General features: G+C 37.4%; 1 protein-coding gene across 1 annotated transcript in view; it reads right to left on the bottom strand.

Annotated features, from left to right (window-relative positions):
- The window catches only part of nbeab (neurobeachin b), a 328,780-nt gene that overhangs the window by 156,312 nt on the left and 155,684 nt on the right, over nt 1-16,784 (bottom strand). Inside the window, exons 30-32 of the mRNA XM_065280795.2 lie at nt 11,937-12,088; nt 8,734-8,851; nt 3,185-3,312 (exon numbers count right to left, since the gene is read on the bottom strand). Coding sequence (XP_065136867.1) covers nt 3,185-3,312; nt 8,734-8,851; nt 11,937-12,088 — 398 coding nt within the window. The remainder of the gene's footprint in view (nt 1-3,184; nt 3,313-8,733; nt 8,852-11,936; nt 12,089-16,784) is intronic.

Here is a 16,784-nt window from a genome sequence, read left to right as displayed (position 1 = left end):
GCGCAGTGACATCATCATTCCGGACTACTCACGCTCAAACTTAGTCACACTGCAAAAAATTATTTTCAAAAAAAAAAAATCTTAGTATTTTTGTCTTGTTTTCAGTAAAAATATAAAAAAAATCTTAAATTAAGATGCTTTTTCTTGATGAGCAAAACGACTCAAGAAAATACGTCTAGTTTTTAGATCAAAAATATCAAATTTAAGTGATTTTGTGCATAAAACAAGCAAAAAAGTCTGCCAATGGGGTAAGCAAAAAACCTTAAACATTTTTCTTTAACACTAAATTCAAGAAAAAAATGTGCTTACCCCATTGGCAGATTTTTTTTGCTTGTTTTATGCAATATTTAGTTCAATATTACTTTACAATATAGTTGTCACTTTTTATCCACTTAGAAAATCGCCATGTTTTATTTGTACAAAGATTAAATGCATGCACTAAAAAAATAGGTATGTATTAATTTGTCTAAGTTGAGGTAAGAACATAGTAAAATATTGAAAACTATGGTGTTTTCCTTTAATAAGCAAAATTGCAAGGTCTCAAAAAAGTACACTATTTTCATAGAAAAAATGTAATTAAGTTTAGTTTTCTAACACCACTGGCATTGGTGTTGCTTGTTTTAAACACAAACTTCACTAATTACGTTAGATTTACTTAATTTGCCACAGGGGTAAAAGCAAGTGCTGTAAAAATCTTTAGCAAACTATAAAGCCCATTAAGCACACTATCTGTGGTGAAACGGCCCTATAACTTAAGCTTTATATTCAGCTGAGCTTGTCTAGTTACCCATTTAAACACCACCATCCATGAATGATTGCTTTAAAACCATTCAGTCCTTAGATTATGATCGCAATATTTCAGAGGCCATGAGAGTTCAAGTCCCAACAATCGCTCTGTCTCGTTTATGAGGTTGAAACGAGGCCTTGGCTTTGACCCCGTTTTTGTGGCACTCCACCGGGGTCCCTCCCAAGTCAGGTGGCAAACTGACCTCTGCCTCACGCTGCTGGACAAACTAAATGCATTTTTATTTCAACAGTAAGTCATCCAGCTTTCCGGTTAAGCCTCCCTGATGTGAATGTGACATTGTCGGAAGACCGTAGCATCGCAGACTTGGGCGGGCAGCTTTCACAAGGGCCGTAGTGTTCGGCCCAGGGGCCTCGTACTTGCACGCCGAGGGCTGAGAGGCTGGCCGAGGGTGAACGGGGCATAATTGCCCCCTGTGAACGAGTATCTAGAAGGGGGGTCGGACAGGGGCTTGACCCCTGGTGCCGGATTGGGTGATGGATGAAGGGTAATTATGGGTAAATAGGGTGCTTTTGCACAGGCGAACAGTATTTCAGCTGTGAGAGGTTAAGGAAGAGAGGAAAGGAAGGAGGTGGGAAAACAGACATGTCTTCTTTTGGTCACAGCCTCAAGATGGGGTGATGGTGTTAACATATTGGACAAATAAATGAAGGGTGAGGATTCATCTTGAGGAAGTCACCGTAATGGGGAGTTTGTTTGGGAGGATCGCCATTGCAATAGACAAGCACAACCAATGGCAGCGAGTCGGGGGACAGCATGAAAAATGATGAGATGGAGGGATGCATTTAATTCTGTTACAGAAAAACAAACCCCACAAAAATATACAACCAAGGTTAGGGTGGTTCACAGGGTCCACTTATCCCCTGCTGGTCGAAGATGGAACTACACCATATGGGACAAAAAAGTACCTTTCTGCTATGATGGCCATTCAAATGTAGCTATGTATTCTTTTGATAAATTGCATCAGCCATTAACCACACTGCAAAAATTATTTTCAAGAAAAAAAAAATTGTATTTTTGTCTTGTTTTCAGTAAAAATATCTAAAAATTCTTAAATTAAGATGCTTTTTCATGATGAGCAAAACGACCCAATAAAATAATTCTAGTTTTTAGACCAAAAATGTCAAATTTATGTGATTTTGTGCATAAAACAAGCAAAAAAATCTGCCAATGGGGTAAGCAAAAAAATCTTGAACATTTTTCTTAAACACTAAATTCAAGAGAAATTCAAGAAAAATGTGCTTACCCTATTGGCAGATTATTTATTTATTTTTGCTTGTTTTATGCACAAAATCACTTTAATTTGACGTATTTTATTTAGACTTATTTTCTTTATTTTCAGTAGAAATATCTAAAAATTCTTAAATAAATATGCATTTTCTTGATGAGCAAAATGACCCTTAGAAAATAAGTCTAGTTTGTAGACAAAAACTAAACAATTTAAGTGAATTTGTACTGTACTTAAAACAAGCAAAACCATCTGCCAATGGGGTGGGAAAATTTTGAATTAATTTTTTAAGAAAAAATAAACTTATTTCAAGATTTTTTTTCTCACCCCATTGGCAGATATTTTTGCTTGTTTTAAGCACAAATTCACTAAAATTGTATATTTTATTTTCTAAGGTTATTTCGCTCATCAAGAAAAAGCATCTTAATTTAAATTTTTTTTTTTTTTGATATTTTTATTGAAAACAAGACAAAAATACTAAGTAAGATAGTCATTTTTACACCACATTTTTAGTCTCTCAGTAAAGTAGAACAAATGTAGATTTGATGTTTTGAGCTATTTTAAGCTGTCGACATTGAAGACGATTAGCCGCTTAATTAGGTAAACACACAACCTTCTGTTTTAACTAATACACCCATGAAATTTACACCTCCAGCATGTTTACTAGTCGACATAAACTGTGTGGAAGTTGAAAATGTGAAGAGGATCAAGTTATACAGCGAAGACAGAAAACTGCCTGTTATAATTCGAAGAAAAGCAGAGTTCTGAGTTCAAAGAAATGTATACTTTATCTTTCATGAAATGACCGACTCAGCTGCCTTGCAATATGGTGCAACATGAGTCTAAGCAAACCAGCTTTGAGCGCAGGGATGGACACTGTGATTTGACCGCAACGTAAAACAACCACAAACAGAGTGTGAAGTGTGAGTTCCTGTGCAAAGAGAAGCTGTTATGCCATCTGAACCGCGTGTGTGAGAAATCGCCTGGATGTGGTCAGCCATACACACATACGGAGAAGGGAATTTCAAAAATGGCCAAACTAGCTCCAAATACACCCACAAACATAGAGATAGAGAGAGAGAGAGAGAGAGAGAGAGAGAGAGAGAGAGAGAGAGAGAGAGAGAGAGAGAGAGAGACTGTACTGTATGTACCTTCAATAAGCAATTCCTGGCCATGGCTGCCCAGCAGGGTACGTGACAGGAACGGGGCAAAGTCCACAAAGATCTCTCTCAGTAATGGGGCGACCTTCTCCAGAGCTCGCTCCAGTTTAGTGGTGATACTGTGGAGAGTCAGAAAAAAAAGAGACAAAATGTGGTCGGATTAGATTAAACCATGCTCTTTTATATCTAACCAACAATGACTGTCGACACTTGTGGTACACATTTACGGTGATGAGAACATCAGGACGGACCAAAAACAGAAAAAAATACTTAAATTATCTCTCACTACAAATATGTTTTCTTTTCAAAACATGCAAACGAGATACAAAGACTACAGGACCCACTGAGGATTCTCAAAATGCCATACAGGTGAGTTAGTGGTTCTGGAAAGTGTGCTGGTGACGTTTTATTGTTTTGAAATGGCTAACGCATGCATCGGTGAGGACCATCTGATGTTTGCCCGAGAAAAACTTGACACTCAAACTGAACGAAAAAACAGAGGAAAGCAAAGTATTTGACAGAACATTAAAGTTCAAAGTCATTTCAGAGAATTGTTTATAAGCATGTTTTAAATGTTACGAATGTATTGCTGAAACACTTACAACACTTACAAAGACTGTAAGCTATGCAGTACTAAATTGTGAAGTTAGACCGTTAAACAGCTTTTCCACAATTCTGTGTTCAGGGTTATTTGGGCAGGGCTAAATGGTGGCTCGATGACACACTGAAGCCACCATCATGGCTCCGCCCCTAAAGCCGGGTACACACCACAATATAATCAGGCTGAATTTGGGCTTGCAACAATCCTAGGTAAAGTCCTAATCATCTTCGTGGTTGAACCGATTATATTGTCAGATTTTCCTGTGGTGTGTGGTGTGTTAAATTCGCCATGAAACGAAGAAGTGGTTGTCTTTTTTTCCCGTGGTGACGTATATCCAAGTGAAACCCGCTTCTGAATTAAATAAGGCAGGGCTGGATTTGAATTTGTCCATTGAGAACTGATTGGATCGTATAAAGTTGGGTCATTTTGCTAATTGCTAATCGCTGTGATCTTTTCCCAGACCCCGCCCACCTGCCATACCATATGACCGGAAGTAAAGAGAGATCAAGAGAGATCAAAAGATATTCTAGAACACATAACAGTTTTTCATTTCAATTTCATGGTGACTTTAAGAGCGTCTGAATCTGCTCGGAAGCACGTCGGGGCCGCTCCGATTTCAAAACGTAAATATTCAACATGATCAGAATTCTTGTTGTGTGGGGTAAACCCAGAGGACAAGCGCACACATGCTGTAGATAGTCACGTGAAATAAAACAATACCCAATCAGAAAGCTTTGTTTGTGAAGTTTAAGAGCACCTATTTCATTGCTAAAAACACAATCACGAGCATTCATTCAGGTTGTAGGGGTATTTGAAAGTTGAGAGAGATGGCGGCTATCCCAAGGGTGGGCATGGTTTCAGTGTCAAAAGCAGACACGCTCCCAGCGTTTGAAAGCAGAGAATCCTGCCTGTTTTTCCAAAATTTTGATAACTTATTTTATTATTTTGATAACTTAATTTATTATTAACGTTTTTTTAATCATTCAGATTTGGCTGGGTGGTTATTATTTGCAAGCATAAAATGTATTTAAATTAAAGTTATAACAGTGCCAAAAACAGTAGCTATACATACAGTAAAAGGTACTACAGTAAATATGAGTCTATCATAAAAAAGGCAAGGTTTTTGTACCACAGAGACTTGGTTGTATAAGCATGCAAGTTCAGTTGGTTAAGACTGTAAGATTAAGAAAAAAATAATGCATTTCCTTTTCCAAGCTTTTATTGTGAATTATTCGAACCTGCACTGTAAAACCACTGTGCTTGTTTTAAGCCATGATTGGTTAAATATGGACAAACCCAACCGTTGGGTTATTCAAGGTTGAGTTTACCTAACATTTTGGTTTGTTCAGATTTCATCCAATTATGGGTCGAAACATCCCAGCAGTTTTTATAGAGTAAAAGCTAAAGTGTATCTGCGAAAAGCATCTCTAGGTTAGGCATCAGAGTCTCTGCATCCAGACAGTTTCATCATTGACTTGAGACTCCCAGTAAGTGCTGTCGGTTACCGCTGCCATGGCAACTGATTCACGATTCCTGGCGCGGCAGTCGAGCCACAAAGAGCGCGTATGTGTGTTTGTGAAGCGCACAGGCCTCCGGAGAGGCAAACACATACACACACAAATGCACACTTTCTCCTGTGTAGTCAGACAGCGGCGTGTCTGCGAGATGTCTGTCACAAAGCATTAGACGAGGTGGAGCGACTGAGCCGAGGTCAGCACGGTTTTCACACACTCTCTGAAACACCTACACGCACTGATTTCTCTGCATTAGCGGCCCATTCTGACAGCTCACAAACAAACACGATGGGCAGCGGAGAGAGGACAGCCGGTGTGTAAGGTGCAGGGAGTCTCATTTGTCGAAACCACAAGGGCAGAAAAACAAAATGATCGGCCCTTATTGTTCTAAACAAAAGAAAGGCACAATGTGTATAAACATGAAATAGTGTAACAAGGATGAGTGCTGCTAACCCCCTCTTGTGGTGAATGAACAGAAACACAAAAAGGTTTGGAAGGTTTCCAACACACTTAATTAAAGCAATTAATGCATTTTACAGTCACTAAAACGCAGTCTTAAACTTTTTTAACATTGTTAACAATTTAATAAAACACACTCTTCTTAACATAACTTTGTATAGTGTGCTTATTGTTGGCTCTTAAGGCAAAATGGTAAAATCACTTTGGATAAAAGTATCTACTAAATGAATAAAAGTGACCTTGGACCACAAAACAACAAACTCAAAATTATTTAGCATGGATCAAAAGTATAGATTTTTTCTTTTATGCCAAAAATAATTTGGATATTATGGACAACTTTAAAAGGCAGTTTTCTTAATATATAGATTTTTGCAGATTCCAGATTTTCAAAAGTTTTATCTCGGCCAAATATTCATATTTGTTCAATTATGTCATTTTTAATTCAAAAATGACATTGTTTAAAATGTCTTTGTTATGACAACTTGACATACACCAATACGTCATAACTTCTCATAAATCTGTCATAAACCTAACTACTACTAGCTTTAGTAACTACCTAGTCATTTAAATGTCATGTACAAGTGTTAATACTATGTCAAATAATTTCAAATACCTTAACAAAATGCAAAAAAAATGTCAAAAGATTATACTTAACTTTATGTATGTTCACAATACATAAAAAATGAAGAAAAAACTAACAAAATATTTAATTAATTGAATGTAATTAACTGTTTTTCCAGCGATATGGACCCAACGCTGTATGGCTTAACCCGTTATTGTTTTCATATAATTTTAGGTGAATCGGTCTCCAAATGCAATAAAATATCACTTTATCATGTTTAATTATTATTATTATTATTATTATTATTATTATTATTGGATGATTGATTTTATTTATTAAACACATTTGAGGTAACTTAAAAAAAATATTATGAACTGAAGAATATTCATGACTCTGTTATAAAACTATTTGACAGAGTATTAACACTTAATGACATTTTAATGACAAATTATATTTGCACCACTCTAGTTGAGGTCAAGAAAAATATTTATAACGCTGTTATAAAACTTTATGAGAGAGTATTAACACTTAATGACATTTTAATGACAAATTATATTTGCACCACTGTAGTTTAGGTCAAGAAAAATATTTATGACGCTGTTATAAAACTATATGACAGAGTTTTAACACTTAATGGGCCCTATCTTGCACCCAGCGCAATTGACTTTGTCAGTGACGCATGTATCATTCGTATTTTGCACCGGCGCACAGCGGATTTTTCCCTCCACAGACGCACGTCGGCAAACTAGGGAATGAACTTGCGCTCCCTGGGCGGTTCAGCGCAAAAAAAGAGGCGTGTTCTGGCGCAAACCATCCCTGATGCTATTTTGCAGTTTCAAAAAACAATTGCGCCACTGAATAGAAAACACTAGTCTAAAGTCAGTGGTGCACTGCGCGTTGTTCATTATGCTATTTTAAGGGCGCATGCTTGACCATAATGTATAGGGTGCACAACGCGCACACACTTTGCTTATCTAATCTACACAGATGCAACAGTTATTTTTTGCAAATCATAAATTGTTACAATAAAAAATATTAACACATGAGATAAGGGAAATCATTGTGGTGAGCATTGTGGTGATAGTTTTTATTTATTTTTTATGGCTGCGTTAAAAAATTACCATGCAAATAAAGATTAAAATATTTTCATAAGTTTGTTGTGTGGCTGTATTACGTTTATTTTATGTAAATAATAATTAAAATGTTTTCATAAGAAACCTTAATTTATGTGAACTTGATTTGTAAGTGTACTTTGGGGTTGGACTGCTTGCGTTTCTTGGCTTTCAGCGGTCAGGTCCTGTGTAGAGGCAGATCCACGTCCCGTTACATGGTGTGCCCGATTTATGCTGGCAAGCTTGGGATTCCCCCGTCTCCTGACATCACTGTAGCGCTTGTGGCTCAACGTCCTGGGGATGCCAGCTGATGAGACAATTGTAGCTATTTCCTCTCACGCCTGTTTAACCGACGCTGATTTGGGCGGGTTTCTCCCATCCCCATACAAAACAACTTCTCTGTCTTTGACAGCTCTTATAAGAACGTCGGTCTCCTCGGCTGTGAACCGCTCCTGGCGTGCGCCTGGTAAATCCGTCATAATAATAGCTACCCGCCATGGAACTTGCGCACTTGCGTTTAAAGGGAATGTTGGATAGCGTTCTGATTGGTTTATTTGACGTTACGCCCAAACCACACCTATGAATAATGAACCTACTTCAGACCAACCCCTTATTGATTTGCGCCTGGTGCAAGAGTTATTTCTCCCGCCGGGAAAATAGCAACAGCGCCCAAGATCCGCCCAAAAAGTTACTTGCGCTTCGCACTTGCGTTTCAGATCGTTAAAATAGGGCCCATCGACATTTTAATGAAAAAATTATATTTGCATCACTGTAGTTGAGGTCAAGAAAAATATTAATGACGCTGTTATAAAACTATATGACAGAGTATTAAAACTTAATGACAAATTATATTTGCACCACTCTTGTTGAGGTCAAGAAAAATATTTATATGACAGTTGTCATAAATGTGCATAAAATCTCCTTAATGTTTATGACACTCATGTCATGTTATGATTATGAAGGTGTCATGTAAGTCTTATGAACATCCCTTCAAGTAAAGCATTACCACGTACAATAATGTGTTAATAATAATAATTATAATAATAATCCACAATTTGGTCCCTGAGTCAGATTGGATGTAATATTGATGTAGAATATGTTCACTAAGATTGACTATGTTTAATATTCAGCCAACAATAACATGGGAATATGTCTTATTAAAAAAAGTCTAGATTTAAACGCTGCAACTAATTGTTTAATTATTAACATCAAGCTGTATCTTTATCTTCTTTAAACACACACACACAAACACACACACACACACACACACACACTCAGGTGCTCAAGTTCACCTCATGTTCTCCATGGTGTCCTCAGGCATGGGAGCTACAGTCTGCACCGCAGGCAGGTTCTTACTTGTGGCTCCATTCACAAAGCTGGTCAAGGTGGAGGCCGATGTTTCTGTGGGTCCTGTGACACAATACAAGAAGAACTGAAGGTCAGACTCAGAGACACACAACTCACTACATCTAATGCTGCACAGGTGCACTAGCAAAACTACTAAGTAGTGTGTGACATACATCTGACATGGCTATTCTATTTACTACATTTAAGTTTGTGCAAACTTGAATTTGTGACCAACTTTAACTATGACTTCCAAGTAAAGTTTAAAACGTAAATGGTGTAGACTTCAACATTTGTAACACCAGAAACACTTAACATCTAAACATGAAACAACACAGTGCTGCCAACTTTCAGACACAAGTCATCACCATCCCGTTCTTCCCCAATGTAACATTGAAGCATCTTACATTGCTTTACTTTCTTGTCACACTGTCCACAACATCCTGTGCAGTACAGTATAACCCTGTGATGGATACGTCATAGGAATAAACCCTCATCCTGCAAAACCACAAGCTGTCACAGGACATCTGAGGACAGGAAATCTATTACACAGCCATCAATCGTCTTGTCAGAGATGAGGGTCCTTCCATAAGCAAACACACCGAGCTGAAGGGAAGCGTAGAGGGGCGTACTGATGGATTTCAACCTTAATCTGAATCAACTTCCCTTTGGCATTCAAAACAGATCTCAATGAGGTATGACAATGACATCATAAAAAAGAAATACAGGTAGTCCACAAACGTTACCTTTTAAAAGCATTAAAGCACAGATTTACATTTAGGCATTTAACAGATGTTTTTTTTCCCAAAGTGGCTTACAAAAGTTATAGGATAAACAGCAGAGCGATTTATCTTAGGGGGATTATGGGTTTTGATCATGCGTTATGGTTGAGAACTATTACAGTAAGTAACAATTAAGTAACAAAACCTGCAAAAGGTTGTGGTTTCGAATCCAGGGAACACACATATTGATATGTATATGTTATAATGCTTTGGGAAAAGCGTTTGCCATATGCGTGAATATAAATGAAGACAAACCATTACCTTATATGAAATCAAGCTGTAAACACATCACGTCTGCACAGATGGTAAAAATCCTGAATCTTAAAGGGGACATACCATGACTTTTTCCATGTTTATGTGCTATAATTGGGTCCCCAGTGCTTTTATCAACCTAGAAAATGTGAATAAGAGCAACCCAGTAACTTAGTTTTGGTAAACCATTCTCTGCAAGCATGTGAAAAAATAGGTCATTGAAATTTGGTTCCCCTAGTGATGTCAGAAGGGGATAATATCGCCCCTTTATCTGCAATATCCAACCACGACAATGCCATTTAGTACAGAGATCAGCTCATTTGCATTTTAAATGACACACCCAAAAATGGCACATTTTTGCACAAAGTGACAATTTTAACATGCTATTATAAACTAAAACTTCACGTACTCTGGGGACACCAAAGATTTATTTGACATCTTAAAAAAGTCTTGTGAAATGTCCCCTTTAAAATCAGAATTAACATCATTGGGTTGACCGCATTCATCCAGTTTTATATAAAAATATTTATGATGTTCTTTCAATGACAAAAAAGCAAAATGAAATGCTTTTTTATGATTTCAGAATTGTTTTAGGGCATATTTTGTATTTCTTGCTTATAGGGACTATAGTTGTCTACAATGTTCCTTCAAAGCTAAAATATCAGACCCGCAATGAAAAAAATGACTTTCTTACTTAATATTTTTTTGTCTTGTTTTCAGTACAAATATCTAAACATTCTTAAATCAAGATGCACTTTCTTGATGAGCAAAATCACCTATAGTTTTTAGACAATAAAAAATACAATTTAAGTGAATTTGTGCTTAAGAAGAAAAAAAAATCTGTCAATGGGGTAATTTGTCTTGAATTAGTTGTTTAAGAAAAAGTTCGAAATTGTTTTTATTACCCCATTGGCAGATTTGTATGCTTGTTTTAAGCACAAATTCATTTAAAAACTAGAATTATTTTCTTAGGTCATTTTGCAGTTTGGCTTTCATGTAAATGTCAACAAGAACAGATAATAGATGACCAGTATTGTTATATTGGGAATTTTCAGTATCCTATAGAGCCAAACACTTTGTAATGTGGCCTACACACGCACGCACGCACGCACACACACACACACACACACACACACACACACACTGTAGTTGTGCTTAACGGTTCCAATCTTAAGTGTTTCTTAAAATTCATACTGTAGTGCGGAGCCTGAGGGGGACGTTCCACATTTAAGGCTTTTTTGTTATCTGTGCATTATTCAGTCTTGTTGTGGGTATAATCGTATGTGCATGTGGCCGCCTAACAGCCTTGAAATTTCATACAGATCCTATCTTAATTTGAGTGTAATGGCTCCCCTGACATCTGGATCCATGATGCTTGCTATGGTATTTTTTTTTAGCGAGGGAGGGCCCTCTAGTGGACGAAACACCACCAGATCGAATTTCCTGATCCCAAACTGGTTTCAATTATTTTACGAATGAAACTTCCAGTTATTCCGGGAATAGCAATGCAATATGCATTTGAGTGGTAATTTGGTTAAGGACTACAACACAACAGAGAAATGTATACAGAAGTGTGTGTTCCTATAGCTCAACTGGTAGACTATTGCATTAACCCAATATATCATGGGTTCGATTACAGGGAACACACATACTGATAAAAATGTATACCTTCAGCAAAATGCATAAATTTAAATGTACAGAGAGATAAAAAGTGTTCCTGTAGCTAGCTTAAAGGGATAGTTCACCCAAAAATGAAAATTCTGTCATCATTTATTCATTCTCACATTGTTAAAAACCTGTACATACATTTCTTTGTTCTGATCAACAGGAAGGAATTTTTTTTCAGCAAATGAGCTGATCTCTGCACTAAATTGCAATGCCGTGGTTGGATAGTGCAGATTAAGGGGCGGTATTACCCCCTTCTGACATCACAAAAGGAGCCACATTTAAATTACCTATTTTTCTACATGCTTGCAGAGAATGGTTTACCAAAACTAAGTTACTGGGTTGATCTTTTTCATATTTTATAGGTTAATATAAATAAACATGAAAAAAGTCAGATTTTCATGATATGTCCTCTTTAATATCTCATCTACAGATGGGACAAGAGTGCTTACCTGTGGTATTGATCATGCTTTTGGGTGTAGTGGATGCAGCAGCGAAAATATTCGGGGTGCTGCCAGAGGCCAGAGCACAGCTGGAGCCAGAAGTACCCACTGTGTTCACCGTCAGACCCGACAGAGGCTTCTTGGCCTGTACCACCACACTCCTGCAAGACAGACATGAAAGATTGCAGATAAACGCATTCTGAACGATTCTTGTGATTTAACATAGCTGATAAACTTTCTCCCAAAAACTGTATTGGGATTATCTGACAAGGAAATAAACACCCAATCAGTTAACATTTCACAGAGCACTTCCTTTTAGGGATACCAGGCATGAAAGCTTCCAGATTCCGCATGAGTGAAACGTTTAGAAACAAACTTAAAACTAAATAAAACATTTTACCCGCAATAATAAATAAGCATGATTGCTTAGGAAACCCAGAGGGAGACCGGTGCAGGTTTACTTCAATCCGGTCTGTCGTGTGTTGGCAGAAAGCGGCTAGACCGACTGGTCGTGGTGGCAGAAAGTCCTGGACACAAAATAAACATCCTGTGCTCGTGTTACCCCAAACTCACCTGAATTCTAACAGAACACCAACAAACAGTACAAATCAAAAGCAGTGCTTTGTGGTTACGTTTCGCTTTTCTGCTGTTTGTCCAGTGTTGAATCTCGACATATTGTCAAACTCAGAACTCAGTTCATCAAGAGATGTTTTCCAGGTGTAAAGCCAAAATGGGCTGTTTTTTTCCAGCGGAACTGTTTTGGAGGTTTATCTTTAAATAAAAGTCCAGATGCAGGAAACAGGCTTAAGTTATAACACCAAAAGCCTTGTTTGACCCTCTTAACCCTGGCCAGCAGTAAACTTCTTAAAACCAATTGAAGAAATGCTCTTTAAACATATCTACAAAATTATATATATATATATATATATATATATATATATATATATATATATATATATGCATAACCCTAAAATTGCATACTGCGATATGCACATTTGCGACATTTCGGTAAAATGAGTAGCCCTATACAAAATGTATGAAAATAAATTAGAAGAGAATAAAAATATTTGGCAGCAAAAATGATGGTTTTCTGGTTATTTTTGCAGGAAATAAAATCACATGTCTTCCAGGGGGCAAATTCCTGATCTGAGCTTAATATAGCACTAAGCAAAATCACGAGTTAGCCTTAAACTCCTGACCCCTACAATAACCTCTTGTACATCTTCAGAGATTTTAGGGCTGTACAGATCCATGAAAACCCACCTAACTCACCTAACCCTTCACGTGACAAGAGTTAAAGATGTTTGCCGGTAGAGATTTGCGTGTTGCGGTGATATACCGCAGATCTGTTTATGACGTCCCGAACCCTTTCCAACGCAACAGACGCTGTACAGAGAGGATGAAGCCATTGGAGCACTTGTCTGGGATACACGCTATAACACGGTGGCGTGACAGAGACGGTTTCTTTGAGATCGCATGCAAGGAAACAAAAACATTGTGTGACACGTGCTTCCTCTTAGTGCTACAAACAGAGCATAACAGATCCTTAAAATGGTACATGTGCTTCATTGTCTCTATGACTTATGTAGAGTTATTCCTGTAGGCCCTAGATGTAAATATATAAAAATGGTTTAGTATATTGTTTAAAATCCTGTTTTGAACAGGAATATGAGAACACGCATATGGACAGGATACAGGAATCGTTTTCACGTTAAAGTATGAAAAGCATGAATTCTCATCATTATTCATCCTGTGCTCCAACTGTAACTTTCTTTCATTGAAGAGAAGATGTTTTTAAATGTTTGCATTGTTCTTTAAAGTTATTTGAAGTCACATGATACTCATACAGACTGTTGAACAGTTCACCTCACATTGGCGTTGTTAGCTTTTCCATCGAGTTTAGTAACACTTCGGAGTGGGAGGGATTATAGGCGTGTCGTTATATTGCCGCTGCCTACTGCTGTGACATCATACGAGAGCGTCGTTGTACATTCCCATACATTCATTTATTTCTTAGTCCGCCACCAAATAAAAATTGACCACCACAAATAGATGTTTGCACATCGTGTTTTTCACTAAATCTGTCTCACATGACAGTTTTTGTACAAACACCCTCTGCTGAGCATCATATAAGTTGCATTTAAGCATATATAATGCGGACGTGATCGTCGCGAATATACCGTCCGTCACAAACTGCAAGTCTGCAAAAAACTGGTATGGTGTCCCTGATTCTCAACCTGTGGATGACAGCCCTTAGATGTGAAAGTCGGCACACCTCTGATCTACTGGCCGTCCTTCAACGTGATGCCCAGCTGATGCCTGACCAACGATCACCGGCAGAACCCGCTTAATCTCCGCTAAATCTCCTTATCCGTTCTCCCAAGGGTTTTTCCCTCCTAGGACTTATTTTTCCTCGGATAAAAGCCCGGGGGTTTTTTTTCTCCTAGGGGGTTTTTCACCCCGGGGAGGCAGCCTTTTGGGGCTTTACTTAGCTTCCTCTTCTAGACGTTGCTTTAGTAATACGTTCGCTTATAATATTGAGTCATAGCCGCAGCAAATGTAACTGCTTATGCTATCATGTATTTTGTTGTGCTATCTGTCGTTTTTCTATGCTTTTCACTGCTTCTATTTATGTAAAGCTGCTTTGAAACAATTGACTTTTGTGAAAAGCGCTATATAAATAAAATTGAATTGAATTGAATTGAATTGAATTGAATTGAATTGAATTGAATGACAACAGGTTTACTCGAGACAGTGCAAGCTAGCATGAAGGTAAAGCTAATCTTTTACATTATAGCATTGACACTGGAAGTGAGGATTCTCTCAGACCAATCAGTGAACTACAGTGTTTTTGAGTCACGCTTTGGTATCAGTCCGGGTCATTTGGAACCCCAACCGAGGTGGTACTAAAAAAGTATCGGGTACTATGTAAAAGCCCCCAAAAGTACCAACCCAAACCAGGGCTCGCAAATTTTTTTAATCCCTGATAGCCCTTCGGGCAGGCACTCTTTCATTTTTGGTAGCCCGAAATGAATTCAAGTAGCCCGAATAAAAAATACACTGTTTAATGTAGAATATTGATAAATCCTGGATTTCCATGTAAGCCAACTATTTCTGCCCATCCCCAGCTAACAATTTGGTACCCAAAACGTTCCCCTTACATTAGTTTTTGGCTTCTAGAATGTTATTTTCCAAGGTTTTTGTTTAATAGCAAGGAATGTTTTCTTAAAGAAAATAAATATTCCTCTAATGTTATTTTTAGGTTATTTTAACGTTCCCCTAACGTTAGAATAATTGAATGTTATATTACTGAATGTTATATTATATGAATGTATTATAACACAGGTTATTTTTAATTTAATTTAATATAATAAAATACCTCAACACATATTTAGATAACATGGTATTTTATCAAATATACAAACAACAAGTGACTTTAACACAATATAGAAGACTTAAAACAGATATTTATTAAAAAGGAATAAACATTTAATTCCCTTCAGGTTAATAGATCTTACCATAGCCGTTTATTTTCGCTAGAATAATGTTAGACTCTGAGGTAAAACGTAATGACAAACACACATTCTATTTGCTTTAGGTAAACGTAATGTAATATCTAACCACTGCTGTTTAGTCACCTATCAAAAGCTTCTAACATCATATTCTCTTAATAGCGTAGACGTGTCAAATCGATTGGAAATCACTCAAATATATTTTCCTTCTCATATATTTAAGTTACTACCTGAAGAAAGAAAAAAGAAACGCTAAAACAATGTTAGTCTATGAGGTAATTTTTTTTTTTTAAATGACTTGAGTTCGCGCTGAGCACAAGAGCAGGCAGGTGCTTGTGAAGAGCGAAGCCGGGAGAAGCGCGTGCAGAGGGTCGCGTGCAGAGGGTCGCGTGCAGAGGGTCGCGTGCAGAGGGTCGCGCGCATTTCAGAAGTGCACATTAAAGGATGGGTTTATTTATGATTGCTTTCACTTCATTTCCTGACAGTTTCACTTGTTACGTGAGGATAATGACTGACAAGAGGACGCCGAAATACATACAATATATTTACCTAACTAAATCTGAGACAAAGCAAAAACATTAAAATATTATTTCCTACCCAAGATAGCCCGACGGGCAGGGCAAAGATACACTCTGGTTGCCCGACAGGAATTCACAATAGCCCCGGGACGTCTGGCTAGCGATTTTGCGAGCCCTGCAAACTAAACTGTGCGGTACTATTCAATGGAAAAGCGCCATTATTATGGCATGTCCAAATTGACTGTATTTGGGTGGGAGCCTCTACTTCGCTCTTCACGTGCAAATGCATTTAAACTGTTCAAGTAGCAAACTAGGTGCGGTAGACGCGATTTTGACGCCTGAAACGCGGTTGGTGTAAACGCAGCATAACACTTTATTGTGTTAACACGTAGACGTACAGTACATAGTACTTAGAAATACGAACCTATCAATTATTCATCTTGATCTTAGTTCTGATAAATCAGCATTTCTGAGCATGAAGAAATCTTCCTCTCAGTGTACATTATTTATTGCTAATAATATATCGGCTCCTTGCAGGTGCTTGACAGGTAAAGCTGATGGTATTAAACTGATAAACAAGGCACTAATAAAATATGAACGTTCCTTATGAATTATTCAAAACCTGAGAGTATGTAAATAATGCATGAATTATCCAGCACATATTTTATTAATATGATTTTGTAAATTTGCTTACTTAAAAAAAAAAACATGGATATATCTTGGCTAGAATATAAGTAATGCAAATATATTATTATGTTTTATTCAAAATCACTATCAAGACTGCAAACAGTTTTAATTCCATAAAGCAACAAAAGAATTTATGTCCC

This window comes from Paramisgurnus dabryanus, chromosome 8 (assembly GCF_030506205.2).
Source record: "Paramisgurnus dabryanus chromosome 8, PD_genome_1.1, whole genome shotgun sequence".
In the NCBI taxonomy this organism is placed as follows: Eukaryota; Metazoa; Chordata; class Actinopteri; order Cypriniformes; family Cobitidae; genus Paramisgurnus; species Paramisgurnus dabryanus.
Note: the sequence above shows the minus strand (reverse complement) of the source record. Positions and strands in the feature narration are given on the sequence as shown.